Here is a 27,140-nt window from a genome sequence, read left to right as displayed (position 1 = left end):
GATTTTCTCTTGTCCCTTGCTCTACTCAGTGCCCGTGGCTGTACAACACAGCCAAACATCCATCCCTGAGCTTGGCTCAGGAATCCTGGCAGCTTTGGAAAAAACCACTTTGCCACCACACGTGTAAGGCCAGCAGAAAGGCTTCCCCCGAGCAGCTCCTCCTGGATTCCAACCACAGACCTCTTCTTAAACCTAAATAATTTAAAAGGCACAAGCAAGACCTCTCTAGCTGCTCACACACCCATATCTGAGTATCTTTACTCACCGAAAAAGTGCACTAATGAAATTGTAATGTACATGTTAATTAATGTACATATTTTCTCTGTAAATTTTGCACAGCTGTAAGTGGCCAAATAAATAATGAATGCCGTGGAATAATTTATGTGAGCTCTGTTTCTTACTGTACATGTTTTAATTACCGATATGGATGCATCTCGATGAATTATTGAAAGTCAAAGAATAAATAATATTAAAATTAAAAAGTACACAAGAAGCAAAGTTCAAATAGATATTTAATTCTACTAACACGTTGTGATGTAATACTTGCCCCATAACTGGCAGCAGGAGAGGAAATGTTCGTCCTGGCCAGCTTGAGCTCCGTTTCTTCTGGGGTTTTTTGTGCCTTTCAGTGTTGAAATTCATCAGCTGAAGCTACAGGGATGCTTTTCACCATTGGACCTTCAGAAGGAACTATGTTAGTTACATTAATTATGTCAATTCTTCCCTGTGAGGCTGCTGAGGCCCTGGCACAGGTTTCCTGTGGCTGCCCCTGGATGCCTGGAAATGTCCAAGGCCAGGCTGGATGGGGCTCGGAGCAGCCTGGGATAGGGGAAGGTGTCCAGGCTCCTTTGTGATGCCCCAACACCAACTCAGGCAATATCAGCAGCTTGTCACACTCAGATCCTCCAGCAGAGAATCCCACAGCACTCAGGGGTTAATTGGAGAAGCTCCAAAATTCCCACCTGGAGCTACAAATTGTCATCCAACTTTTACACAGTCAGCCAAAGGCCAGGGCTGTTCTGGGCCTCCAAATGCAGCTGTTGCACACTGTGAGCTGGTTTTGCAGCTGGGACCAGAGGTGAGGAACAGCTGGGGGAAGTGGCCAGTAATTAACGCTGCTGGTCTTTAGCATGCTTGATTACTTACTGCTTATGCACTGCAGAGTAACTGTGTGCAATTTGCTGTCAACTGTGGGTTCCTCAAAGGTGCTGCCTTTGCAAGAACTGCCCTGGATGCTTTGCCCAGGGAGATGTTGGCAAAACTTGGGCAGAAGCTGTGCCTAAGGGGCTCCCTCAGGAGGTGTTGGACACACACTGATGTTTCCTGTGTGGATGGGCGCAGCCACTGCCCTCAGCCCAGCAGGAATCCTCCAGCCAGAACTGCTGCTGGCCTGTCCATCCTCCCCTCACTCAGTGCACCAGGATGGGTGTCACTGCTGGACACAAAATGAGTCACAGGGACACAGCTCGAGGTGTGGTGCAACAGAGTCCTTTATTCTCTCAGTATTTATAAGTTTTTGACCACCACCAGAGAATGGATAGTCAGGTCACCACCTTCCCAACCACACTGGCTGTGAGAGGTGTCCATCAAAAAGGCAAATGCTGGCTTGGAGATGCCAAGTCCAGATCCCTGCACTTGTGGGTGCATCCATGGGGATCAGGAGCTGCTTGCCCAGAAGGAGCTGGCCACCAAGCCCAGTCTCTTCTGAGGGACAAAATTCCCTCTCCCTGCTCACGGAGCGATCCCAGCCCAGCACAGGATGGGAGGCACAAACACCAGGGCAATGAGACAGACTGGAAGTGACATTCTTAAATGGTGTCACTTCCAATTAGTCTTTGTGCCTGCAGAACGAGAAGAACTATTTTTAAGTTATGTTGGAGATTTGTTTTCGAGGTTTTCCAAGGTATAGCAAGCATTTTTCTCTCCAAGATGTCACAGCTTGCGTTTTTGATCCTTTTTATGACTTGTCTTTGCTTCTTTTCCTTTTTTCTCTCTCCTGTCATATCCCAAACATTCACCAATTTTCCCCACAAAGACAGTATCCACTTGTGCTTTTTTATAAAGGGGTTTTCTATGGAACTTCTCAGTGAACAATTAATTCTTTGGCCAGCTCTGCAAATGGAAAATACTTGATTGAAGAGCAGCAATATGTGGACAACTCAAGAAACACACAAAATATCTTTAAGACAAATTAATTTTCAAACAAAGATGCAAAAATAAATTGCAATTTGCAAATACACTGAAGGTAAAATTCCCCCCCAGAATGGGTTGGGTTGGAAGGGTCCTTATAGATCATCTCATTCCTCCCCCAGCCATGGGCAGGGACACCTCCCACTATCCCAGGCTGCTCCAAACCCTGTCCAGCCTGGCCTTGGGCACTTCCAGGGATCCAGGGGCAGCCCCAGCTGCTCTGGGCACCCTGTGCCAGGGCCTGCCCACCCTCACAGGGGAGAATTTCTTGTGTATTTCTGACTTAAATTTCCCCTCTTTCAGTTTGATCCCATTCCCCCTTGTCCTGTCACTGCAGCTCCTGAGGAAGGGTCACTCTCCCACTTCCCTGCAGCCCCTTCACACCCTGGGAAGGAGCTCTGAGGTCTCCTCACAACCTTCTCTTCTCCAGGTTCAGCTTTCCCAGCCTGTCCCCACAGGGAAGGAGCTCCAGTTCCCTTGCCAGCATCTCCTCCTGGTTCCTCGTGCGACACAACTGATGGAACTGCTCAGGCTGAGCTCGTGGGCAAGATCCCAGCAGCCCCAAACCAGGACAACCCCAGACACTGCAATTCAGACCCAAAATGCTCGGGATGGTGAGGCTGAACATGGGGCAGCACAGCCCACATCTCAGTCAATATCCAGCATTTTATTCTGGCCTAGATCCTCCACTGCTGACATCCCCTTTCTCACGTGTCCACCTGCAGGACTGAACAAATCCTCTCTCCTGGCTGAGATTTCCTTGGCTTCCCCAGAGGGGAAGGAGATGGAAAACCAAAGCCCTGGAGAAGAGGGAGGTGGGAAACCATCCCTTTTTCACCACCTGGGAGCAACACAAAATTCTGCTGTTCCAAACAACACCTGGGGCTGTTTGCTGAAAAGGACGAGCACAACTCAGGGGCTGCTTAGCTCCAGACCAAAAATAAAGTCAAAAAAGCAAAGTCAAAATCCTTTCCAGGCTGTCCCCTGCCCCCTGGCCAGCCAGGTGACTGTCACTCAATACTGAATTCGTGCATCTCACAGGAACTTTGCCTCAAATGATAAATCAAGCAGGTTTTTTTAAAGCTCCACCTTATCACAGTCTCTCCTCCGGCACTTCCATGGGAAGGAATAATTATTTTGTGCTCACTGCATGTATAATGAATTTTCAGGCATACTTGTTTGATCTATAGCCTTGAAAATAAAAAATCCCATTAGTCTAACAAGCTCACCAATTATTTCCTGGGATCACTGAGCCTATTCCAGCAGAGAAAGTTGCATAAAATTGAAAGTGAACAGGGAACAGTGCAATATGTTGTTTTACAGGGTAAAACATTCTAAAGCAGTGTTTCACATCGTGTTTGGGGGCAGAGGAAAGAGAACTGGAAAGAGCAGCGAGCTTGGGTCTGCCTTAGCTGCGTGGAAATACCTGGGCAGGGAAGAAACATTTAAAGTTGCCTGAATTTAGATATTAACTACTCTTGTAGTTAACTGCTCTGTCCAAGCCAGCTTTTGCAGGTTCCATGTTTTAAAAAAAGGCTTTTCCAGGACACCCATTCTCACTCATTTCAGATATTGAAACCCAGGCTGGTGAATGGCACTCCAGAAAAATCAGTGTCTCTCTCTCAGCTCCAAAGAAAGCGTGAATAACTTGCTCAGACACTGGAGGTACACAAAGTTGGATGATGCAGATTTCCTCTCCCCACCCAACCTCCCTCAGTCCCCATGAGCTCCTGGGGGCTGTGGGGACACCACTGAGCTCTCTCCAACCTCCAAATTAGTCCTGCTGCCCTCTGGGGTCACCACCTCTCTCCACTGTCGTGGCCAAAATAAAAAATAATTCAAATTGCTCCCAGGAACTGCCTCAGCTTCAGCTGGAAGCTGAACCCAGCACACAAAGGGATTCATTCACTGAAGGCAGCAAGGGGCCAAATCCAAGGCAAAGATTCCCAAGTAAGTCTGCAGCTTGGAATAAGCTGGGGGTTGGCATGGACAGGACACAGCTTCAGTTTGAGCATCTGTGTCAAAGCAGCAGTAAAACCCCCAAAGTTGGTTATTGCTGGGGGTTTCCATCAGGATTACACCCAAATCTTGCTCCACATTTGGCAGCTCACAGATCAACACACTGAGGAAGCACCAGGAAAGAGGCTGGACGTGGCAGGGGTGGCTGCAGGGTTTCATCAGCCCTTTCCCTGCCACTCTGAGTGTTGGAAGGAGAACATATCTGAATTCAAAGCACAATTTAAATCTTGTTTGCTCTTTAGGGATGTTGAGAGATGTTTTTGCTGTGGTTCTGGAGGGGCGGCAGCAGCAAAGGCAGGCAGTGATTAGAGAAATGCCTAAAATTAACAATGTTATACACACTGGCATTCCTGACTTCCAGCACTCCACACTGCACCCAGAAAGGTGGAAGTGGCTGCTCAAACACCCATGAAAATTACAAATTAGACAGAGCATGAAAACAGAACCATTTTGTGCTGGGGGATGGGGTCAGCAGCAAAAATGGACCTTCATGGACAGAGAGGATGATTTGACTTAATCTAACAGGATAATTGCAGGCCTGAAGAGTTTGGGGACTGAGAATGAAGAGTTTTGAGGGTTCCATGGCACCAAACCAAGCCCAGGGTTGTCCCCAAGATGCCAGCCCAGCCCTGGGAGAAGCCAGGGCCAGAGGCTGCAGGATCTTGTCTGGGTTCACCCAAACTGCTCCCTTCTCTTTCAGCACCAGCACATCCCCTTTTCCTGGGCCTTGGAGTATCCATCTGTGTTCCTGCCCCTCACCCTGTGCCTCCCTGCAGGTCACAGCTGCTCTTCTGCTCCTTGCAGCCTCCTCCTCCTCCTCCTCCTCACAGCACTGACACGGAGAGGTGTCCCCAGGTGGAACAGGACGTGCTGAAGTGCTCTGGCTGAACAGATCCCACCAGGAATCAGGGGCTGCAGAGCAACACCAGCACAAATGGGCTCTCTGGGGGCTGGTGCCATCCCTGCCCAGGTAAATGACCATGCGCAGAGTCAGACAAGTTTATTTCTATTACAAAAGGCTAAAAAACCTACCACCACCAAAAATCCCACACATTTTCTCCCTGTTCCTGTCTCTGGAAAAAGATCCACAGCTAAAAACAGAACAAGGGAGTCTTCAAAACAACCAGGAATGATGAGAGAAAGGGCACAAGTGGAGTAACTGAGGCATGAAAATGGAGTTTTAGCTTGTCACATTCAGTACTGCCTAGAGGGCCCTGGAAATACTGAACCCCCTGCCACCTATCTAAACTTTAGAGATCCATCCCAGCAGGGCCATGAGCCACTTCTGGCTAAGCTGAGGTCTGTCAAGCACTCCTCAGGCACACAGGAGGACACCAGTGAAGGGTTTGGGCACCTCTGGTCACATCTGCTGAGGTGCAGGGTGCCCCACTCTTCCCAGCTGATTCCCAGCACCAGCAGCACATCACAACCTCCCAGCTCCGAGCCACAGGTGAGCAGGGCTGGAGTCTGCCTGCTCCAAGGAAAGGTTTTTCCCAGCTGCAGGAGACCCCAAGCCCAGCCTGTGTTTGTCAGCCCTCCTGGCCGTGAGTGAAGTGCTTTCCCTGGGGGAGCAGCACAGTTTGATTCTCCCTCCAGCTGCCTTGGCTGTCTCTTACTGACCCCTTCAGCCGCAGGGCTCTTCCTGGAGCACGTCCTGTGCATCAGGATTGTCTCCCCACACCTCCTGGCTGTGGAGACTTTTGTGGCAGAATGGTTAAGCGAGAAAGGCCATGACTGTACAAACTTGCTAGAGATAAAACACCACTAGTGCAGAGGCAGTCTCAAGGACGGATTGCCCTTGAGATATGGGGAGGAGAACAAGAATGTGGCAAACAGAACGAGAAAGAAGAACCAGGGACGGTCTGGTAACCGCAAGAATGCAGAAGCACATAGCTATGTACCGTAGTGACATAGATAGCAGAATAACCAATGATGAGCTATACTTTTGCAATATGTATGAGCTAATTAAATCATGTATTTAGACACGAGTGTAATGATCAATAAAGGAGATTTGCTTGACGACCACCTGGTGTCTGCGTCTCCCTTCTCCGACAAATGGCAACCCCGACGACGACCCCCTGCTGAGAAAAAAGCGGGGGAGAGAACACGCCACGGTCGGTGAAGTAGTGTTGGGACCTGAGGCACCCGGGTCGGTGCTAAACGACGAAGGGAAAGCACCCTCAAGGACTACATCGGTGGTCTTGAGCCATACGTGCTGCCGGAGCCGGAGAGGTGCAACAGCGCTGACGACAAAAATGGACAGGCAAGCAGCATATGATTTATTTTTGGGGTTATTAGATAAGCTGGGGGTTAGAGACATAAATCCTAGAAAAGACGTACCGGGATTGCTAGCATGGGGTCACGCGAAGGGTTGTTTTTCCAACCCGCACACGGTACATGAATTGAGTGAGTGGCGTAAGTTAGGAGATGTGTTGTGTGAAGCAGTCTTAGAAGAAGATAAAACAGCAATAAAGTTAGGAAAAATTTGGCGAGTTGTGCATAATACTCTATTGAAACATCAGGCAGAAAAAAGAGCGGCTCAGCAAGCAGTAGAAGCCTATAAAAGGAATGCACGGTATGGAGATCATGAACCTTTAGCACCAAGTGTCTCCCAAGTAATTATACTTGCTTCTAGCAGTTTGGGCACAGATGATTGTGCTTGGCCCTCGGCACCCCCTCTCAATGAGTCCACAGAGGACGCTGAAGTGCCTGTCGTAGCCACCTCTGATATTAAGGACCCTTCAGCCCAATCTGTTAAGCCTGGAATGCGTAGTTCACAATCTCCGCCAGAGCCAGATCCTGTCCCTGGGGCAGAGAGTGACCTGTGGGAGGAAATGGCTAGACAGAGGGGAGAAGCATGGAACGCATTGGCTAAGCATGGGCTAGAGAGTGGGGATGAAGTCACCGTGGAGGCGGCGAGGACGTGGGCTCTGCCTGTAGTTTACACCCCGGGGGTAAACCAACAAGGACAAGCTGTTCAGTTAGGGACCTATACACCTCTTGATTAGAAGTTGTTAGCTCAGCTGCGACAGACAGTGAGTCAATTTGGATTTAAGAGTGAACCAGCTAAACAAATGATAGACTACATATTTGATACACATTTGCTAACTGTCAATGACTGTAGAAGCATTGTGAAACTGATGTTTACTCAACATCAGCAGCTGCTGTTTAACGCACATTGGCAAGCTTTAGTTCAAGAGTCGGTTGGAGTTCAAAGAGGACCCGGTGATCCGTTACAGGGAATTACAGTGGAAGAGATGATGGGATTAGGAAATTATAGAAGAACCGAGGCTCAGATGATTTCCGGACCAGACAAAGTTAGGGAAGCTATGCGTCTGGTTAGAGTTGCTATCAGTCAGGTGAAAGATAGTTCAGGAGTTCCCATGTATATGGGAATCAAACAAGGGAGAGAGGAGTCTTTTGGAGACTTTGTTGATAAGGCTGCTACCGCTATAGAACGAGCAGGGGTCCCTGAGTATATGCGAGGGGCTTTGCTTAAACAGTGTGCCTTGCAGAATAGTAACGAGACTACTAAAAGAGTTCTGTTGACCCTGGGGGCTAATTGGACGATTGAGGAAGCCTTAGAAAAAATGGCATTACAACCAACAGGGCAACAAGCATTCCTAGTGAATGCCATTAAAGCATTAGGAGAGGGGTTACAGAAACAGGCAGAAAGTACACAGACACAAGTGTTAGCTGCTCTTGCTCCGCTCCGCGCTCCAGCAGCGGCAACCGCGGCTGCGACCCAGAAGCCCCCTTCCATGAAATGCTACCGCTGTGGAGGAGGAGGGCACATGAGGCGACAATGCCGCGCGACTGGGGTCTGGTGCCAAAATTGTCAAAGCAACACGCACAACTCTTCTGCCTGCCGCCGGCGTTCGGGAAACTCACGGCGGAGCGCGAATGGCAGCCGCGCTCAGACACAAGTTGCTGCCGCGACGTCAGCGCCACCTCGTGTCTACAACCAGCCACTGCCGGGAGCTTGGGACTTGACTTGGCAGCAGCAGTGAAAACAACGCTGATGACAACACACCCTGTTCGAATTCCTACGGGAGTTTACAGCCCAATAAAGATTAGGGGACAAGTATATGGAGGACTTTTATTGGGGCGCTCCTCGATTTCTGTGATGGGCCTATTTGTTTTACCTGGAGTCATAGATGCGGACTATACCGGAGAGATACAAATTATGGCATATACACACTACCCTCCAATTACTGTTGAAGCCGGTCAACGCATTGCCCAATTTATACCACTGCCACAAACAACCAAAGGCATTCAAACATTGATGCAAGGCCCTCGGAATAATCAAGGATTTGGATCATCAGGGATAGCCATGCTCACAATGGACTTAAACAGCAGACCAAAAAAGAAAAAATACAACAGACCGCACCTTGGAAGTACCTGGGATGGACTATTACCAATCAAATTGTGCGTCCACAAAAACTGCAGCTCTCAACAAAAATTGTCACTTTAAATGACGCGCAACGCCTACTTGGTGATCTTCAATGGTTGAAACCCATAGTTGGCATCCCAAACACCTTACTAAACTGCCTTCGCCCACTGTTGAAGGGAACAGATCCCAGTTCGCCTGTCACGATTTCCCCTCAACAGAACAAAGCAATCAAAGATATTCTCCAGTGTATAGAAGTAGGTTTTGTTTCCCGTCGCGATATTGACTTGCCCATTGACCTTACCATATGGAATACCTCAGAACATCTTCTCGGCGCTCTTACACAATCCAAAAAGAAAACGGGGGAAGTGTGGAGACTTTTGTGGCAGAATGGTTAAGCGAGAAAGGCCATGACTGTACAAACTTGCTAGAGATAAAACACCACTAGTGCAGAGGCAGTCTCAAGGACGGATTGCCCTTGAGATATGGGGAGGAGAACAAGAATGTGGCAAACAGAACGAGAAAGAAGAACCAGGGACGGTCTGGTAACCGCAAGAATGCAGAAGCACATAGCTATGTACCGTAGTGACATAGATAGCAGAATAACCAATGATGAGCTATACTTTTGCAATATGTATGAGCTAATTAAATCATGTATTTAAACACGAGTGTAATGATCAATAAACGAGATTTGCTTGACGACCACTTGGTGACTGCGTCTCCCTTCTCCGACATGTATACACTCAATGTGCTGCAAGGCCATAGCGTGCCAGCACAGTGTCAGCACTATTAAAAATAAGCTTTTCAGCAGATAGTGACTGCTGAAAATAGCAGATAGATAGAAAACAGGTTTGAAATCAACATAAAAATAATGTAATATTTGTCCACTATGAATTCAGCCAAAATCTCCTCAAAGGTATAAAAAAGAAAATTATTATAACGAATTTAAGCAAAGTTCTGATGTTTCTGTTTGTACCTCTGATTTGATTTGCTGTCGTAACCTCCTCAAAGATTGAGGGACCTTCCTCATAAAGGCTCGAATCAGAGAGAGAGAAGCAAACCTTTTTTGAGACTGCTTGAAAAGTTCTGTAGCCTTTAAGAATGTCAGAAACAAAAGACAGAACAAGATAATTTTTCACTTTTTAAAACTGAAGTGATAGACCTTGCCATTTTTACTAATTTTTTCCATCATGTAATTGCCAAACAGAACAGATTTACAGTTCTAATCTGAAAGCAGGCTGACTGCAAATCCCATCAAATATGTCAACAGAAAACATAATTTGAAATAATGTAATTCTGCATACCTGCTCCAAGCAGCTCGATTTTATTTGCTCCACATCTGTTTTGACTGAACTTTCAAAGGAGTCAATTTCTTTACTTTCTTTCTGAAGACACTTGCTGAAAAACTTTACCTCCTCAGAAGAAAAGTTACCGACCTCTGAAAATAATCTGAAAGCAAACATAAAAACAATTGGCTGTGAGTCATCTTTTTCCCCAAGACTGTTTCAGCTCAACAGCCCTGAAACATATATATCAACACAAATGTGATGAAAACAGCATAATAATTGTGGTTTAACAAGATGCATTTATTTTTTTAAATGGGAACCTAGATGAATAACAAAATAAAATTTACTTTTACTCTTCTGCCTATTCAACAAACGCTGATTCCCAGAACTCGGTCACCATTTATAAACAACACTTCTATGAAATCTATATACCTGCAGCTTTTGAGAAAATCCACATTTGAATCCCTTAATTTTCCTAAAGCTTCCTCCAAGTGCTGCTGGTAACTTCTCACAGTAACCCTGATTGACTCCAGGTGGTTCTGGAGCTCTGATTCCAGATTGTTGCTGGAAGAAGCTGACCTAACAGCAAATAATAAAAGATAAGGAAAGATGTCTGAAAAGGAACACAACACAATGATTCAACAACTGCTGGCTGTAAAGACATGAGCAAATCTGAGGACTCAGAAGTGATTTATGACTCTCAAAGCAGCTCCCCAAGTTGGGATGGTTTGGATGAACCCATGGAAGGTATCAGCAACAGCTGATACTATTGCATCTTTTTCTTCAAAAACAATTAGTCAGCTGCTCTTACAGTGCATGTTCAGTAAACTGGATAAAATCTAAACCAATGAAACATCTTTTCTACTTAAAGACTGTCAGATGAAAATTTCCAGGTGTTCAGTCCTGATTTTAATTTCTTCAGGGCAAGAGAATGAAATTCTTTACATGTTTTCAAGTTTTATCAAGTAGTCTTCATTGAAGAGCAATAACATATGAAAGAACAGGTTCAGAATGCAAACCATAAACACCTCAGACAGAAATCAGGAGTATTTAACTAGGGAGATTCACAGCAACAGCAGTGGCACACTTACTGCTCAGTCACAGGAGCGTGGAGCAACTCAAACTCCAAGTGACTGACTCGGGAATTGAAGTGTGTGTTGAGGTTATTTAGCTGGTCTGAGAATCTGAGGAATTCAGCTCTCTCCTTTTCCAGGCCTTCTGCCAGTACTGCACAGTGGCGCTCAAGATGCTCTTTGTGAAGTGACAGTTCCTCTGAGAAGAAAGGAAGTTTACAACAGGAACATTATTCCCTGTTTACTGTCAACTATCACTATGCCCAGTCAACCTGTGACCAGCAGCAGCAGCAGCAAAATAAAACAAAGCCATACCTCATAGTAGCTGAAATATACAAATTAAATACATTCCATTTGGTTTCTTTGACTTTTCTTCTGTGTAAGACACAGATCCTTAACAGCTCCTAATCCATTCAAACCACATGTGTCTCTTGTCTGCTCCAAGCATTCTTTTTCCTTTAGTTTTGGTCATTGCTGACATCTCCATTTATCTCTCTGTTCTCAGTCTCGTAACAAAACCAATGGCCATATTTTTTAATGGAAAATCATCCACTTTTCCTAGTTTTGTGAGGGAAGGAAAAAAATCAGTTTTGGTCTCTCTTCCAGAATGATAGCTGGATAAATCAAGAGCCAGGCAACCACCTGAAGAAAGCTGCCAGAAGAAGCACCTGTCCTCTTTGCAGAAAAAGGGAAATTGAAAAATTATTTGCCTGCTCTCCAAAAGCAGATTTTTTTTGCTTATGTGTTAAAGACCAAGAAACCTGTCTAAAATCCCTTTTTCTCACCATAAAAACTTGACACTTCCTATGCAAAAAGAGTTTTAGTTAGACGATGCTCTGTAGCTGCTCAATGACATTTCACAGAGTTAAATCCTCCCTCTCATGTTTTCAGAAGCTTGGCCCTGACATTTTGGCTCTCCCAACTTGCTAATTTCTTTTCCTGCAATACTTTTAAAATATTTTTTGTACAGCACAGACTCTTGTTAAATAATTTCAATGTGGATGAGAATTCACAAACATTGACAATAGAATGTTCAGTATCTTCTGCAATCCAGTTGTTAATCAAGGCACTACTGTCTATTTTTCCAAAAATAACACAGCACAAACCAGGAAGAGCTCTAGAAAAGAAATATCATTTTAAAAATATGTAAGTAACATAATATACTGGGAATTCTTGACAGCCAACTGCTTTCTATTGTCTTCTACTATTAAGTCAACTAGTGCTGAAACAGATTTTGGCCCACTTAGGACCATCATGTTAGGAACACATGCGATGCTCAGAATACAAAAAAAAAAGTCAATACCAGCTCGAACATTGTAGATTTTTGTCTGTATATCCTCCTGCTTTCCTTGATGCAACTTAAGATGCAGCAGAAGTTTTGAATTCAGCTCCTCTTTCTTGGCAGCTACAAAGACATAGGAGTTTGACAAGGATTCTGCAAACCATTTCTCCAAGTGCTCAAAAAAGCAGAGGCGAATCCTATGGTTGAAAAAGAAATATTATGGTGAGGAACAGCAAATAATAAGTAAGAATTTATTAAATACATAATTTCTAAGAATTTAACTTCTGGCTATAGGAAGGTATGGTTTCAGTACCATTTGCATAATACTGGTAGAATTTTTGAGCTAGCTGCATATTACTGAGTACCAGGCATTTTACCTTCAAGGCTTTGCAGGGGATTTGGGCAAATTACTTGTCTCACTAAATAATTTTCCTTAAATGATGAATATTCTGTAAAGGTAAATGTTTTTATGGCACTTTGACAGCCATGGATACAAAGCAATATAAACATTTTCTCGTATTTGTATGAATTTCAAAAGTGGATTAATGTAATAATTGTACAATTAATTTTATAATTAAATAGCTAACAATATAAATATCTAATTATACAACACTAATTAGATAACTTTTCCTCTGTAGTCTAATGTTTCTTCTAAGCAGCTGAAATTTGTGTGTTACATAAAGGGAAAGAACAGAATTTGTTTTCTACTTACCTTTCCTTCAGCTTGACAAACATGGCTTCTGTGAGAAGTACATATTTCAGATACATAGGAAGGGATTCTTCTTTTTCAAAACTTGTAAGGTAACTCTCTGTGATGTCAGTCTTTCCTGCCTCTTCAACTCCAAGAACAGTAAAAGTGTTTCCACTAGCAGTGGAGAAAATCTCCGTGGCAATTTCAGCACTTTCTGCCTCGCTGCTCTTGGATGCTGACTGGGAAACAGTGGGAAATTATCACGTTACTTTTAAAGGTATCAGCATAGAATTAACAGCGCACCAGCTAGTCTAGGAATCCTCAGGATATTTAGAATAATTTTCTCATTCTTAATTTGGACATTTACACAGTGCTGGCAATATTTATATATTTATATATTTATATATTTATATATTTATATATTTATATATTTATATATTTATATATTTATATATTTATATATTTATATATTTATTTATATATATGCCAGCAAGACATAGGCAGAGTCAACAATGTTTGAAAACGTTTTTGTTACGGTAATAAATTAATGGAAACTGAAAAACTAATACGTAGGTACAAATACTTAGCTTAAATCATTCACTACAGGCTGAGAACACTGTGATGAAAGACAGATTAGAAAAAAAATTATGAAAAATTATCAAAAAGAATGGTTGTGAACTGTTTTATACACTCCATTTTCCCATAAAAGGATCTAGAGCCCTGGGTGCTTTGTATACAAACTAACCAAAAAAGGACTTTCTATTCATTCTCAGCAAAAAGACTTCCTATTCCTCCTTAATTTGGTCAAGACTGCCTTCACTTTCAAATGTATTCTCTTGCTCACTTACCTGCATAATGCTTAGTCCCTGTTCTGCATGCTCATTTTCTTCACTTTTATGAGGAACACTCTCCTCATCTTCTTCTTCCTCTGTTTCTGCAATTTCCTGTGCCAAGATCACCTGTTTCTCCGTTAAGTTTGTTTCCCCAGCTGATTTTTGACAACTGTCCCTATCTTCTGGCACCACTTGAGAGAGGCCATTGTCCTGCTCTGCTCTGGGATGTCCTTGCTTCGAGCCCTGGGGGTAATTTTGGATGCCACAATGTTAGAAAGACCTAAAGCTGCTAGAGAAGTCCAAAGGAGGGACACAGAGATAGTGAAGGCTCTGGAGTGGAAACCATACAAGTGGCGGAGGGCATTTGGCTCAGCTGGAGAGAGGAGACTGAGGTCACACCTCACTGGGGGCTGCAGCTCCTCTCGAAGGCAATAGAGGGGCAACTTTAATTTCTGCTCGGTGTGACCAGGGACAGGACCCAAGGGAATGCTTGGAGCTGTGCCAGGAGAGGATTAGACTAGGTACTAGGAAAAGGTTCTTCCCTCAGTGGGTGGTAGGCACTGAACAGGCTGCCCAGGGAATGGGCACAGCCCCAAGGCTGCCAGAGCTCCAGAAACATTTGGACAATGCTCTCAGGGATGCACACGTTGGGATTGTTGGGATGTCTGTGCAAAGCCAAGAGCTGGACTTTCATGATCCCTGTAATTCCCTTCCAACTCAGGATACTCTGATTTTCCTCTCCTTGCACAATGCTCTCAGCTTGCTGCTCCACTGTTTGTTCAGCTTCTGAAGCCTCAACTAGTTACTTACAATTAAAGCAGACCTCTACTGGTTCCAGTCCAAAGAAATAGAAATTGAAAAACAAGTAAGCAGAAATACCTGTTTGGACTGTTGAGGTATTATTTTGATCTTGAACTGTGGAGTCTATCGTGCCTTGCAAGTTCTAAAACCAAAACAACAACAAAAAATACCTGCCACACTGTTTTAAAATATGGATTTGCTTATAAGAAACCCATATTCCTTCTCAAAATGTTTCTATTTCAGTAAGATATGATAGTCTTGAATAGATCACTTACTATCTAAAGAACCTGTAACACTCAAATAGATTATTTTAAGTCTATTACCTTGTAGTTCTTTGTTCAAAAGGCAAATGGATTTGCTAAAATGCCGTTTGTAACAAGGACAGAGTTAAAAGTGGGACTGAGAAATGTTTTGTTTTCCCTCTGCTATCTCTACCAAAAGCACTTTATTCAATGGCTGAAACAATACTTTATATAATCTGGATTTTAAAGGTAAATTTTCTCTAAAGTGAAAAATGAATACACTAATAAGGTTCTAAACCAGTAGATATTTTCTTTCTACCTGTTTGGAGATTTCCTTCACACTAAAATGCTGGCTGATGGATATTCTATAAGAAATCAATTCCCACAAAATAGCTTTTGGGTAAGCCATTACTTCATCCATTACAATTTGCTTGAGTTTCTCATTCCTGTCCAATTTAAGGTCACTGTTTAAGAGACTCAAGTATGTATAGAAATAAAATTCAGTATGATTACAGTGCCTTTAAATCTAAATCTGACCTTCTGATCAGTCTCATAAAATCTTTAGGCTAAATGTTGCGATTGACCTGTTTACACTGAATACAATCACATTCTGGCTTGTTAGAGATTAGTTCATTACAAATAAATAAATGCACAAAAGTTAAGAAATATTTATAGTAAAGCCTTTTACATCCTTCCTTTTGGATGGGGAACCATACAAACACTGCTTACATAAAAGATGTTAAAATATTGTCTTCCATGTTAGTTCTGCACTGTGCTCAGCTGCGACTGAGCCTTTCTGGTTCATCTTCTTTTTACTTGAAAATAAAGCTACATCTTGATTCAAGAAAAATCAATGTTCACACTTGTTTTCATTTACATTTACATTTGCTTTGTCTCCTAAGCAAAGATAATTATGGGGAATTTACGTATATGTTCAGATAGGTTACATTCCATTTCTGCAATCTGGACTTGTATTTTCACTTGGTCTGTTACCTCTGACTTTCTTTTAACTGCTCAAATGAGTGTGGTTTTTGAATGATAGCAGTCTCCCTTTGTCCCATTCCTAAACGGTGGGTATTATTTGCCTTAACCTTGTTCAATATGTACATTATTTTATATTCTTACATGAAGTTAAAAGCAGTCTTTTCCCATACCTTCACACAATAGCATAAAGAAGACCTAAGTAGTACAACCAGCGTTAAAATATGCTTTACTTTTTAAGTTTACAATACAAAACTCATACCTAGTTCTAATTTGATCTAAAGAGGAAAGGGCTTTCTCCAAATATTGCTTCAGCTCTTCTTCACAGCTTGCCATCTTCATTTTTTCCAAACTTGTATCCAGATTATCTTTCATCATCTAAGGCCACATGAAAAAGCTAGTAATAATGGTTTAGTAGATACTAAAATCTCCATTACTATTTAGGATTCAAGTAAGTTAATTATGTCCATATATTCTACACCAATAAGGGAAGCTACCTTAGCAAAACTCATCACCCATGAAGATCTGCCTAGATAATGAACACCTCTGACATTGCTATCCCAAGCTGGCTGTTGTAACTATGAGAACTTTGCATCCAACCAGACTCTATACCTGCACAACATCCCATAATAGCAACTTGCAGCCACTTTATACGGAAAGCAGCAGTGATCCTTAACACTGTTGCCCTATCAAGAATAAGACAGGACTGTCCATTCAGTGTGAATCAAGGAGTTAGCAAAAATGCACTTGACTGAATGAAACTGAAAAGTAGAAATTCCAATACAAAAGTCAGATATTATGTTTTTAATTTTATAGCAGCTATTTTGAATTCCAGAGGGTTCTTTGCATTAAGAACTCCTTCCTTTACAGCACACCCTTGTTTTTATGTTTATACCTGAATTATGTTATCCTGTTCCCATCTGCATTCATCTACTTTCTTCTGAAGTACATTTTCCTGCTGGGACAGTTGGAGCTGATGGACATCCCAGAGAGCCATGGCATCCTGAACATAGTTGTACAAGCCTTCACAATGCTGCTCATGCCATTTAGCCATCTCCTTAAAATCACTCTAAAGAAAAACATTCAAGTGAACAAGTTCTTTTTAAACTGCTGGAAGGTGAAATGAATGAGTAAGAGGATATGTAACGTGATAAAAGGCTGCCTGAAATTACATGACTGGTATTCAACTTGGTGTCTTCTATTTGGAGAGTTAAAAAAAATGAAAAATCCAAGTAAACTGGGAAAGAATGTGGATTTTTGTAGTACAAGTTGAGAGTATCAAAACTTCTGTTTATTCTGGCATCATAAAGCACCAAATCACATTCTACAATTTATCACATCAGGAACAACTGCCCAGTCATTTTTATATATAGAATCACAAAAGATCAGATTGGAAGACATTTGGGAGATCATTTAAATATATTCCTCTGTCATAAGGCAGACTGGGTGGGCCATACGTCATTCATCTCTATCATATGCATTTCAGATATAAATTATAATAAAAACACAATATATTTATATTACAAATAATAAACACAATAATTATGAATTCTTCCACAGGAAGCTTTTCCACACCAAACTTTGCTTCTTTGTAGTGCTTAGTCACACTGTGGACCTCTTTCTAATGTGACATCAATAGCCTACAATGCAGAAGGCATTGCAGGTGGGAGCACAGGAAGAAAGGACTAATCCCAAGGAGTGATAAAAATAAATGTAATAGACGCACATTCATGTGCTCCAGTTGTTCTTCAAACCTATGTTTTAGTTTTTCAGTCATCTGGAGCATGTTGGAATGCACAATTTCAACAGCTTCTACTGTGCAAATATCCAACAGGGTCATCTAAGTGAAAAGAATAGCAAATTATTCACGTGCATATAAGAAATACTGCATGGCTTTCAGAGAAGATGGCTGAACTTAGTGTTTATTTGCTTGTAATGGACAGAGGGAAGATTCAACCTCCTAGAGCCCACATTCCGTTAGTAAACAAAACAATTCAGTTGGATATAAAGGGAGAAACTGAGGCAGAGAGGTGGAATTTCTTTGCCAAGATAAGATGGATTTAGCACAAAGGCTGAGGGTCCTTGCATCCTCCAGGTAAATGCAGGACAGCACCCCCTTCATTACTGGCATTTGTTACAGCTTTTACACATTTCAAGTACCTTTTGAACAGAGTAAGAGGTTAAAAACTTGTTATCTCAATGTTTGGCGGATCCTCAAACATATTTTACTGTAATGGCATATCGTACCATCACTTCCACACCCAAAGCTGACACTCACCTTGCAGACCTGCACTTTTTCCTGACATTTGTCCTGGACCAGCTCATACTGGATGCGCATTTTCTCCATGCACTCCACATTAGGTGTGTCTGAATGATATGGAACAGACCACGGTCAACATTCCTGTACTTCACAGTGCAGTGTGAAAAGGAAACATGACAGCAGCCCTGTGCTGAATCTCAGCACAGGGACAGATGCCAGCAGTGTCTGCACACCACTGTGACACCACCAACCAATCAAAAGAGACACCTTAATACACAGCTGTTTATAATTATGCTTCAAAGTAGCAAGTTATTTACAATTGCTACCAACCTCCATGCTACCATACAGGCTACAAAGCTCACTGTGCTCTGCAGCAAGAGAAAGCAGACACAGAGGGAAGGCATACTACAGGACTTGGAGAAAGGAATTATCTGCAATATTTCCCCTCTTCTTCTCTGAGAGTTCAAAAGGAGGATTTTTTTAGGATTGAGAACTGATCCATGTCAAAATTAACCTTCTATTTCCCCCAGATTAATTCTAACAAGCCAGTTTCTGCTAGATCTCACCATGACTAAGTGTTTGCACTGGCCAAAGGAAAGTGATGTCACAGGCAGCTTCTTTGGGTCTTACTAGTAGCCAGCTCAAAGCAACAGAGAACGTAAGTGGGAACATATAGAATAAAGAATTGAGCAAACATGCACTTTCAGAGCAACTGTCTGCCTCATTGTTGCCTGGGGAAAAAGAAAGGATTGCTTGAATTCCAAACTGGTTTTATGATTTCTCAACTTACCAATACTCCTGTTTAAATTCTCCAGAGTTCTGTACCATTCATTTATTATGTCAGATTGTGTATGTTTTGGAGGCAACAAGGTGCTATCAAAGTAGGAAACAAGAGTCAGGTATCTTAAAATACAAATCAGTCAGTACTTAAAATATAAAATTATGAATCAGAGTATCCATACTACTGTGCATTATTTTATTTAAAGCCATTTTGGCAATGAAAATAAACCAAAGAGACTGTTGTTGTTTGAGGCCAACTATTTACTGCCTGACAAGGAACTAAGTGTAATTCCTGCATGTAGGAATGTAATTGTTCCTACATGCACTGTAAAAAAACTCCCTGTAAATATTGCAATACATTACACCCAAAAATGCTTCTTGTGTTCAGGATGGATATTCAAACACAGCAGTGTTGGATTTCTATGCAGACTCCTCTCTTAATTTATTACACAAATAAAATCCCACAGAGAAAAAATGTCTTGACATACCAACTTCTAGTTCTCCACCCATTCCTACCCCATTTCAAATGTCAGTAAGATTCACTTTTGCATTCCTGCATTTTTAGCCCTTGATCACCACCTATTTAGTGTAGCTGGTGCAGTGAAAATCAAGAGTGCATTTTTTTCCATTAAAAAGAGCTGTACAAAAATAGGTTTAGACCCTGCCTTATTGCTGAATTTAACAATCACACACTGACAGGAAGCAAAGTGCATTGTGTAGCCAAGTTCCTCATTAACTCCAGAAAGAATTGTTTCCCTTTATGCTATACCCTCTTCTGCCATACCCAATGTGCTGCAAAACTCTCAGTCTCTGTTCACTAAGTACAATCTGCTCCTTTATCATATTTTCCATTTCTGTTTTCACAGTTGGGGGATTCTGTATTTCTTCACTTGCCGTAAATTCTCTGCAGGATGGAAAAAAGATCTGTATAATGGAAACATGATATATGTGATATCATATGTGATATGTATAAAGAAAAAATGATAAAGTATTACTTTTATAGAAACTAGTCACTTTGCGTTATTCATTGTCCAAAATAAGACTGCAAAATTTCTGACCTGAAACTCTGAACTATGCAGTTCTTTTGGATGAGCTTCCAGACCTTGACTCTCTCTTGCCATTTCAGTTGATGCAATTTGTCTTTCTCAAGCTCTGATTTCATTAGATTAAAGAGCAGCTTGGCAGTTGCCCTCTCATTACCCAGCAGTACTCTGTTTATATTCTGTGTATTAAAAAATAAAACCAGGAGTAGAAGCATTATACAACATGCAAAAACCAAAAAAATTGTATCTTCTACAGAAAATGAGGGGAAAAAAAGGACACAAATGATAATGGATACCCTGCCAAGTAGAAATCTCTTCTGTATTTCAGTGATTGATAGGCAGAAAAAATGCATTTCAGTTGGGGAAAAAAAAGACATTCTAGGAATATGCAGACTGATATCTTGCCCCAGGTAAAACATTTACCATGGCCTTATTGTTAATGAGCTTGTGAACATCAGCTGCCAAGAAGAAAGAAATTTCTTCCAGTTTCAAGGTATACTTGGTCAGTACATCTGCTATCTGTGCAATAAAATAATAAAGAAAATCAACAACAAAAAGTGTAACTCATATATCAATTTTCAAAGTCAAAAAACTACAGGAATGAGACAATTTTTCCATTAAAATCAATTTAATTAATTAATCAATTAAAGAAATTAAAATTAATTTAAGTTAATTGGATGACACAGACTGAGAAGTAAATTTAAAAATATTACTCTTAGCTATCTTAATGACTGATTTTTTCATTAATTCATAAAAATAGTAATGAAAACATTCCACTTTGCTACTACTCAGCTGATTTCTCTTTAATTGTGATAATTGAGTGCTCTGCAGACAGGCTGCAATATGAATTTAAAAATCAAACCAGCTTCCCTTCAAATATCTGAAGGGAATCCACCAGCGCCTGTTTTAAGTGAACACAGAATTAAAGCAAATGTGTTCATCTCTGCCATTTGTTGCAACTAATCCAACAGAAAGGTTACTGGTGATACTCTCAGACTTACTCACCATACCTGAATTACAAAGAGAGGGCGAACAGGCACTGATGGAACAGTTTTTCTTTGCCTACAAGGACAGTGCAGCAAGCTCTTCCAGAGTCTATCCATTTTTTTATCCAAACATTTCCTATGATGTCCAATGACTTTGACAGGTTAGGCTGGATACTACAAAACTGCAACACATTTGCTACTGACACCCAGCCAACACAAACTAAAATCAAGCTAGCTCATGTCTATGCTCCTTCTCAGCTGCAGAATAGCTATGTTCCCCAAAAAAATAACAGACCAGATGAAAGTTTGACCTACACAAGTCTCCAGGAAAATAAAAGCAGCTCACATATTCCTTGCACCTGTAGTATCCGTAATCGTGAAAGAAAGAAACACCTTAAAACTAGGAAAAAAGTAGCTTTTCCTGATTATGTGGGTGTAAAATGAGTGAAAATAAATGAGTTTATTAGTGAAAAGAAAGCAATCACCACATAACAGAACTACTGGCAGGCCTCTGACTCCTGTGGAAACAAGCTACTCCTGCTCTGCATCCAGCATGGTATCAGCAAATAACAATCTTATGCTTAAGCAACAGTTATTGAGACTGCAGCTCACTTTAACAGCTCGACTCCTTTCAATCTCCTTCAGGGATTCGTCCACTGCCCTAATCCACTTTTTTCTGTTTGAGGATTCTTCATGGATCATATTCCACAGCTCTTCCAAACCCTGCAATAAAAATCTACTCTCAATCTCACTGAAAAGTGAATATATATAAGAAAAAAATAAAAAAGGAAAAAACCCAATAATTTAGGACTTCAGTGAACCATAAGAAGACATTACATAGAGCCGGTACAAGTAACTGAAGTTGAGCCAATGCTCTGAGCTGCCTTACTTCAAATGAGAAACCTTCCAAAGCCATGTCAGATGCAATCTTTTCAAACAGAAGTTTACTCTTTTCATCTGATTTCATCACTTTAAGCTGAAGGAATTCCTGAATCTTCCAAACAGAGGCTTCCATCTCCTAGAACGGTAGGTCAGTGTAATCATTTCAATATTGGGCCTTGACCTTAGAAGAGCACTCAAGACTCTGCATTAAAAGATCCTGCTTTACCCTGCCAATGCCGTCCAGCTCCTGCTGCATTTCGGTCACTGCTCGATCGTGACGCTTTTGCCGCCGTTCTGCCAGGTACTTCCATGTACCACTGCCTGCTTCCTCAGGAACTGCAGAGAAAGAAATGAGGATTCTATAGCCTGGAACTGTTGCTGCAGAATATGGGATGCGTGAACAATAAATCCCTCAATCTACACTGTAACTGCTGTAGTCTGTGCAGTTCTCACAGTGTGCAACATCTTTCCTTGGGAAGTGCAGTCTTAGCAAATGGAGGTAAAAATACAAAATACTAGAGTGTATTTTAAAATTTCCTTTATTAACTTCTGTTTTTCAGAAGGATAATAACATGGAACTATTAGCTCAGCTATGATGTAAAAAAATTGCAACATTTCAGGAATGAGATTTGATTACATCAAAACTGCAATTTATAATGCTAAACATGACCTGTGATTGACAATTTCACAACTGCTTTTTTTTCCTATTAAAAGACTCTTCATCTTCAAAATCATCAAACCATCAAAACTTTGAAACAAAAATTTGAAGATGAGGTCTCTTAAGCTTCAAATCATCAAAATTTGTCAGGCCATTTCTGAGCCTGATTTTTGTTGCCTTGCAGGAGAAAAAAGTGCCAATGTGGCTGTAACCAAACTGTGTATTCTACTCCCCTCTACCTCATTTTGTAATGAGCTGCTAATGATAGATCATTTTCAGTGCATACCTGACTCCCCAGGATACAAGCTGGATGTTAAAATGAGAAGAGGCAGACCCTGCAGGGTGAGATAGTGTTTCTTTATCCTTCCTTCAGCTGGGGAAGCAGCAGCACCACCCATCCAGTGAGGGTCATGTCTGCCAATGGGCCATAATGAACTGAATATGTACTAGCAGAATGGGCAGCTGATCAAGGACTCCAAAAATATTCTAGATTCAAGGGATTCCATCATTCCATTGTGAACCTCCCTGCCCTGGGGGATGTACCACCTGAACCCCATGGATATAATCTGGGCAGTTGGGCACCTGGGACACCACCACCACCACTGGACATCCAGAGGAGGACCCAAACTTTCACAAGACCACTGCTTCTGGCAGGACTGCAACCACTGCAACCCTGACCACAAGGGTGCCAGGCTGTACTCTGACTTTGTGTTTTAAATGTTTTTCTGTATCATTGCATTTACTGTAATCTTTCTATTAAATTGTAACTCCAAAATATCTCACAAGGTATTTGTGTGGGGTTAATTTCTCCTGCTGATTTTCTTTCAAACCAGCACAATTTTATACCTTGTTTAGCTAAAACTGTTACATGTACTACGTCTCCTGTGAATGCAAATTAAAATAGATGACATTAAGAGAAACCAGTTTTACCAACTACATCAGGCAGGCCTCTGACTTTCTCAGCTGAACTTGCATCTACATTTCCCAATGCTTCTGAAAAAGGTGTAGGTTGTCTGAAACAGAAAGTGAATAAAGCTTCAATTTGTACTATTAATGCACCAGAAGAGGGATTAACATAATAGTATAATTCACTTTAATTGGCAAAATGTAACATTAAAGTGATCATAAATATCACCCCAACTTTCAAGAATATAATTTAAAGAATCAATGTTGCTTCTTCTGAGACAAATTGAAGCCTGGATGGTAGATCCCAGCTTAAAATCTATTAAGATGGCATTAAAGCAATACATGTTAGATTTAGAATGTGTAAACTACAGAGACATACAGAACAGTTCTAACAGGTAAAAAACTGTGAACTCTTTAGGAGACACCAGCAAGAAACGTGGAAATAGCCTTTATCTGCCCAAGTGCTTTTCCCAACAGCTTGGGCACTGGGTTTTTCCTTGGGGTCAGTGAGAATCCCTGTATCATTATTCAGCAGCTGGCTTAGGATAAAAAAGAATGGTTGTATTATCTTCATTCTTGTTCGTCACTGTTGTGAATTAATGTTGTAAATATTGGCTTTTCACAATTATTCTGATAAATATATTATATGCTTTTACTATATTCTTTTCTCTTAGCAAGTTACAGGCTTAGATAGGAATTCTGAATGGTAAGGATATGTCTCATCTGGAGAAGGCAAGATAACTCCAACAGGCAAGACAATGGGAGGATCAAGCTGTGGAAAACAGGCGATTATCAGCAGCAGGAAATGGAGAGCAAACTGTTACCAAAAAGCCGGTACCAGGACGTTGGCAAGGGGGAAAGATATGAAGCCCAGCTGCTCTCTGAGGACGTATAAGGGGCCTGGACCCTTATCAACAAGTGACCATCTGCAGCAGAAAGGAAACCAAACTCCAAAATAATGCTGACCAGCAGAAAATAACATGATCCAAGAAGGTGGAACCAGGGAGGGGACATGCTTGAATATGCATTAACCTCTCACAGCAAAGATGGGATAAAAAGGACACTCCTGAGATACCAGGTGTGTTCCTGGTAACCCACCAGGGCACCCGGCCGTTTTAACCCTTTGCTTTATTTCTTTTGTCTCCTAATTGTCTTTTGTTTATATTAAATTATTTTTATAATTTATTAAGTGAATCTCGTTTTTAAGATCACATTATCTTACAGCATCATCATGTAAGCCATTTACTTGGAAATATAGCCTAAAAAATATGTTTCAGACTGGGTATATATCTAGATTGCTATGAGCAAAGACAACTTCTTTTTAAAAGGAAAGCCATACAATATGCCTTCTATTGCAAATATTGGTCTGTTAGCCTGCACTTCAATGGGCAGCAAGCAGTTCATCATACTAAATTTACACTTGGCAAGGAGACAGTCTATTACAAGTCGTTAGTTCTATGACCAAGAATTCAGTAGTTCCTAATTCCCACTGAAAATCTGTCCATTTCATCCCTCTAGTTATGAACATGTAATTGGGGTTTTATGCTTCTGTTCTTTACCTGTCTGACTGTGGCTTTTTTGTGAAGTCACTGATGGGTGTTTCACCAACAGATTTCTGCTGATTACATGGTAATGGCATGGCATCAGCAGACATTTCTGAATGCCTATTTAAAGTGTACTTTTTACTCTTCTTAGAGAATCTTGTCTTTTTTCCTTCATCCAAAAGGTGGGCTAAGTGAGCCTTTAAAGAAACATAATCTCAACAATTAGAATTCCTTCAAACCTACTGAATGGAGAACAGCGACAAAATAATTAATAAAAACAGCAGGGGAAAGACAGCAGAAGAGAAAAGTAAAATAATGAACCCTACACATCACATGCATAACCACTTTCATCTAAGGCTATCTTCAAAATGAGAAAAAAAAAAAAAGGATAATCTTTTGCTTAGAGAGGAAAAGTGGAGTAACTGGATTGTGCTGCCTTGCTTACAGTTACCAAAGTCAACAGCAGAGTTAAAAATGCCTGTATTTGGCTAATTATGCCTCTAAACGTTTTACCACTCTGTTGTGATTCTGCCTTTAGTTAATATAACCTGATAGACAACAAAGAGATGGGAACACATGTAGATTCACTGGAGAGCATATGCTGGAGATAACACATCCATTTTTTCCTAAAACAAACCAAAACCAGAAATGTTGAAAATGACCTGGGATCATTTCAACAGCCAGCAAACTGAGTAACACAACAAACTCCTTTGGCTTTTACTCAATCCTCTGCTTTTTTTGACCTGGGCCTTGAAGATCTGTTTACAGATCTCTCTGTGAACATGTCACACTCGTCCTATTGAGAACACATGGCTCATCGCAGCTGACTGGCCGCGCCTGCTTCCAGAACTGGCAACTACAAGCTGGGAGCCAAGAGGAGATACAACACTTCACTTGGAAAAGGGCCTTCCTTGAATCCCAGAATCCCAGAATGGTTTGGGCTGGAAAGGACCCTAAAGATAGATCATCTTACAACTGCCTGGCATGGGCAGGACACCTTGCACTATCCCCCGTTGCTCCAAGCCCTATCCAGCCTGGCCTTGGACACTCCCAGGGATGGGGCTGCCACAGCCTTTCTGAACAATCTGTGCCAGGGCCTCAGCACCCACACAGGGAAGAATTCCTTTCCAAGCTCCCATCTATCCCCACCCTTTGGCAGTTTGAAGCCATTCCCACTTGTCCTGCCACTCCGGGCCCGTTTCCAAAGACCCTCTCCAGCTCTCTTGGAGCCTCTGTAGGCACTGCAAGGGACTCTAAGGTCTCCCTGGAGCCTTCTCTTCTCCAGACTGAACACCCACAGCTCTCTCAGCTTGTCCTAAAGCAAAGGAGCACCAGCCTTCACAGCAGCTTCGTAGCCTCCCGGAGACTGCTAACGGTGAAACTCCACGCCTACCGCTCCCCTGCCAGGCCCCCCGGGTGTCGCTCCCGGGTGTCGCTCCCGGGTGTCGCTCCGGGTGTCGCTCCCGGGGGTCGCTCCCGGCTGTCGCTCCCGGCTGTCGCTCCCGGCTGTCGCTCCCGGCTGTCGCTCCCGGGTCTCTCTCCGCCCCCCAGGGGCCCTCAGGCGGTCCCGCTCGGACGCGCTCGCGCCGAGCCCGCGCGTGCCGTTGTCAGACCAACGGGGGCGGGGCCCGCCTCATCCACAGCGCCCCCCGGCGGCCGCTGCCGGCAGTACCCGGCCGGCCATCCCGGCCCGCTCACCCGGGACCTGAGCTCCGGAACCGGGGAACGCAGCCCCCGGTTTGTGTTCGTCTCTGCACAAGGCGGACCAGACTTCCCACGACCGGACCTTTCAGCTCAGCACGGCAATGAGAACACACCTCCGCTTAGGGGAAGGAACTTCTAAGGTCTTCCCCATACATTTTCTCTGAATACCCAAGTCGTTGCCATTCCTGAGGCTAGACTAACGCCTTTTTTTGCCTTACGGCTAAGAAATACCATTGTTCTGATCTACAGGTAAAGGCGCAGAAACTGGAAAACATATTCTTGTCTGGATTTCAGCCCATTTCTTAAAATACTTGGAAGACAAGATAATGGCGCTCTGTGCTATGTCCCACCACGCCAGTCCCTGTTCCCCGTCTGCAGCTGAGCCAGTCTGCAGCGCCCCAGGGAGGCACCCAGGGTCCCGCGGTGCGAGCTCTGTGCTGCTCAGCAGCGGAGTGTGGCTCTGAGGAGAAACATCATCACACGCTGTGCTGTCCCGTCCTGTCCCGTCCTCGCATCAAGAGTTCTGGCGGCCCCTCCACCGACGTCCCCATGGAGGCAGCTGTGGCTGGCCAGAAGACCCCCGGCATGT

General features: G+C 42.5%; 1 protein-coding gene across 1 annotated transcript; it reads right to left on the bottom strand.

The window, feature by feature from the left end:
* Positions 1 to 1,472: 1,472 nt before the first annotated feature.
* Positions 1,473 to 26,418, bottom strand: LOC147651536 (coiled-coil domain-containing protein 180-like). The gene is made up of 23 exons (XM_086842831.1): positions 26,241 to 26,418; positions 24,863 to 25,044; positions 23,328 to 23,410; positions 21,966 to 22,075; positions 21,747 to 21,875; positions 21,470 to 21,580; positions 20,295 to 20,390; positions 19,887 to 20,050; positions 19,613 to 19,732; positions 18,839 to 18,921; positions 18,067 to 18,155; positions 17,515 to 17,628; positions 16,684 to 16,857; positions 16,051 to 16,166; positions 15,127 to 15,283; positions 13,780 to 14,007; positions 12,953 to 13,170; positions 12,262 to 12,437; positions 10,977 to 11,157; positions 10,318 to 10,464; positions 9,904 to 10,048; positions 9,576 to 9,692; positions 1,473 to 2,112 (listed from the first exon to the last, which is right to left on the bottom strand). The coding sequence occupies exons 2-23, from the start codon at positions 24,955 to 24,957 to the stop codon at positions 2,095 to 2,097; spliced, it is 2,871 nt and encodes a 956-aa protein (XP_086698957.1). The 5' UTR covers positions 24,958 to 25,044; positions 26,241 to 26,418; the 3' UTR covers positions 1,473 to 2,094.
* Positions 26,419 to 27,140: the final 722 nt, after the last annotated feature.

The sequence above is a fragment of the Cyanistes caeruleus genome, chromosome 9, assembly GCF_971803275.1.
Source record: "Cyanistes caeruleus chromosome 9, bCyaCae1.hap1.1, whole genome shotgun sequence".
Taxonomy (NCBI): Eukaryota; Metazoa; Chordata; class Aves; order Passeriformes; family Paridae; genus Cyanistes; species Cyanistes caeruleus.
Note: the sequence above shows the minus strand (reverse complement) of the source record. Positions and strands in the feature narration are given on the sequence as shown.

Coding starts and splice junctions, on each gene's coding strand:
- LOC147651536 (XM_086842831.1), bottom strand. CDS start 24,957: ATGTCTGCTGATGCCATGCCATTACCATGTAATCAGCAGAAATCTGTT. Junction 12,438..12,952: donor TTTGTCAAGCTGAAGGAAAG/GTAAGTAGAAAA, acceptor TTTCAACCATAG/GATTCGCCTCTGCTTTTTTG. Junction 10,049..10,317: donor GATTTTCTCAAAAGCTGCAG/GTATATAGATTT, acceptor GTTTGCTTTCAG/ATTATTTTCAGAGGTCGGTA.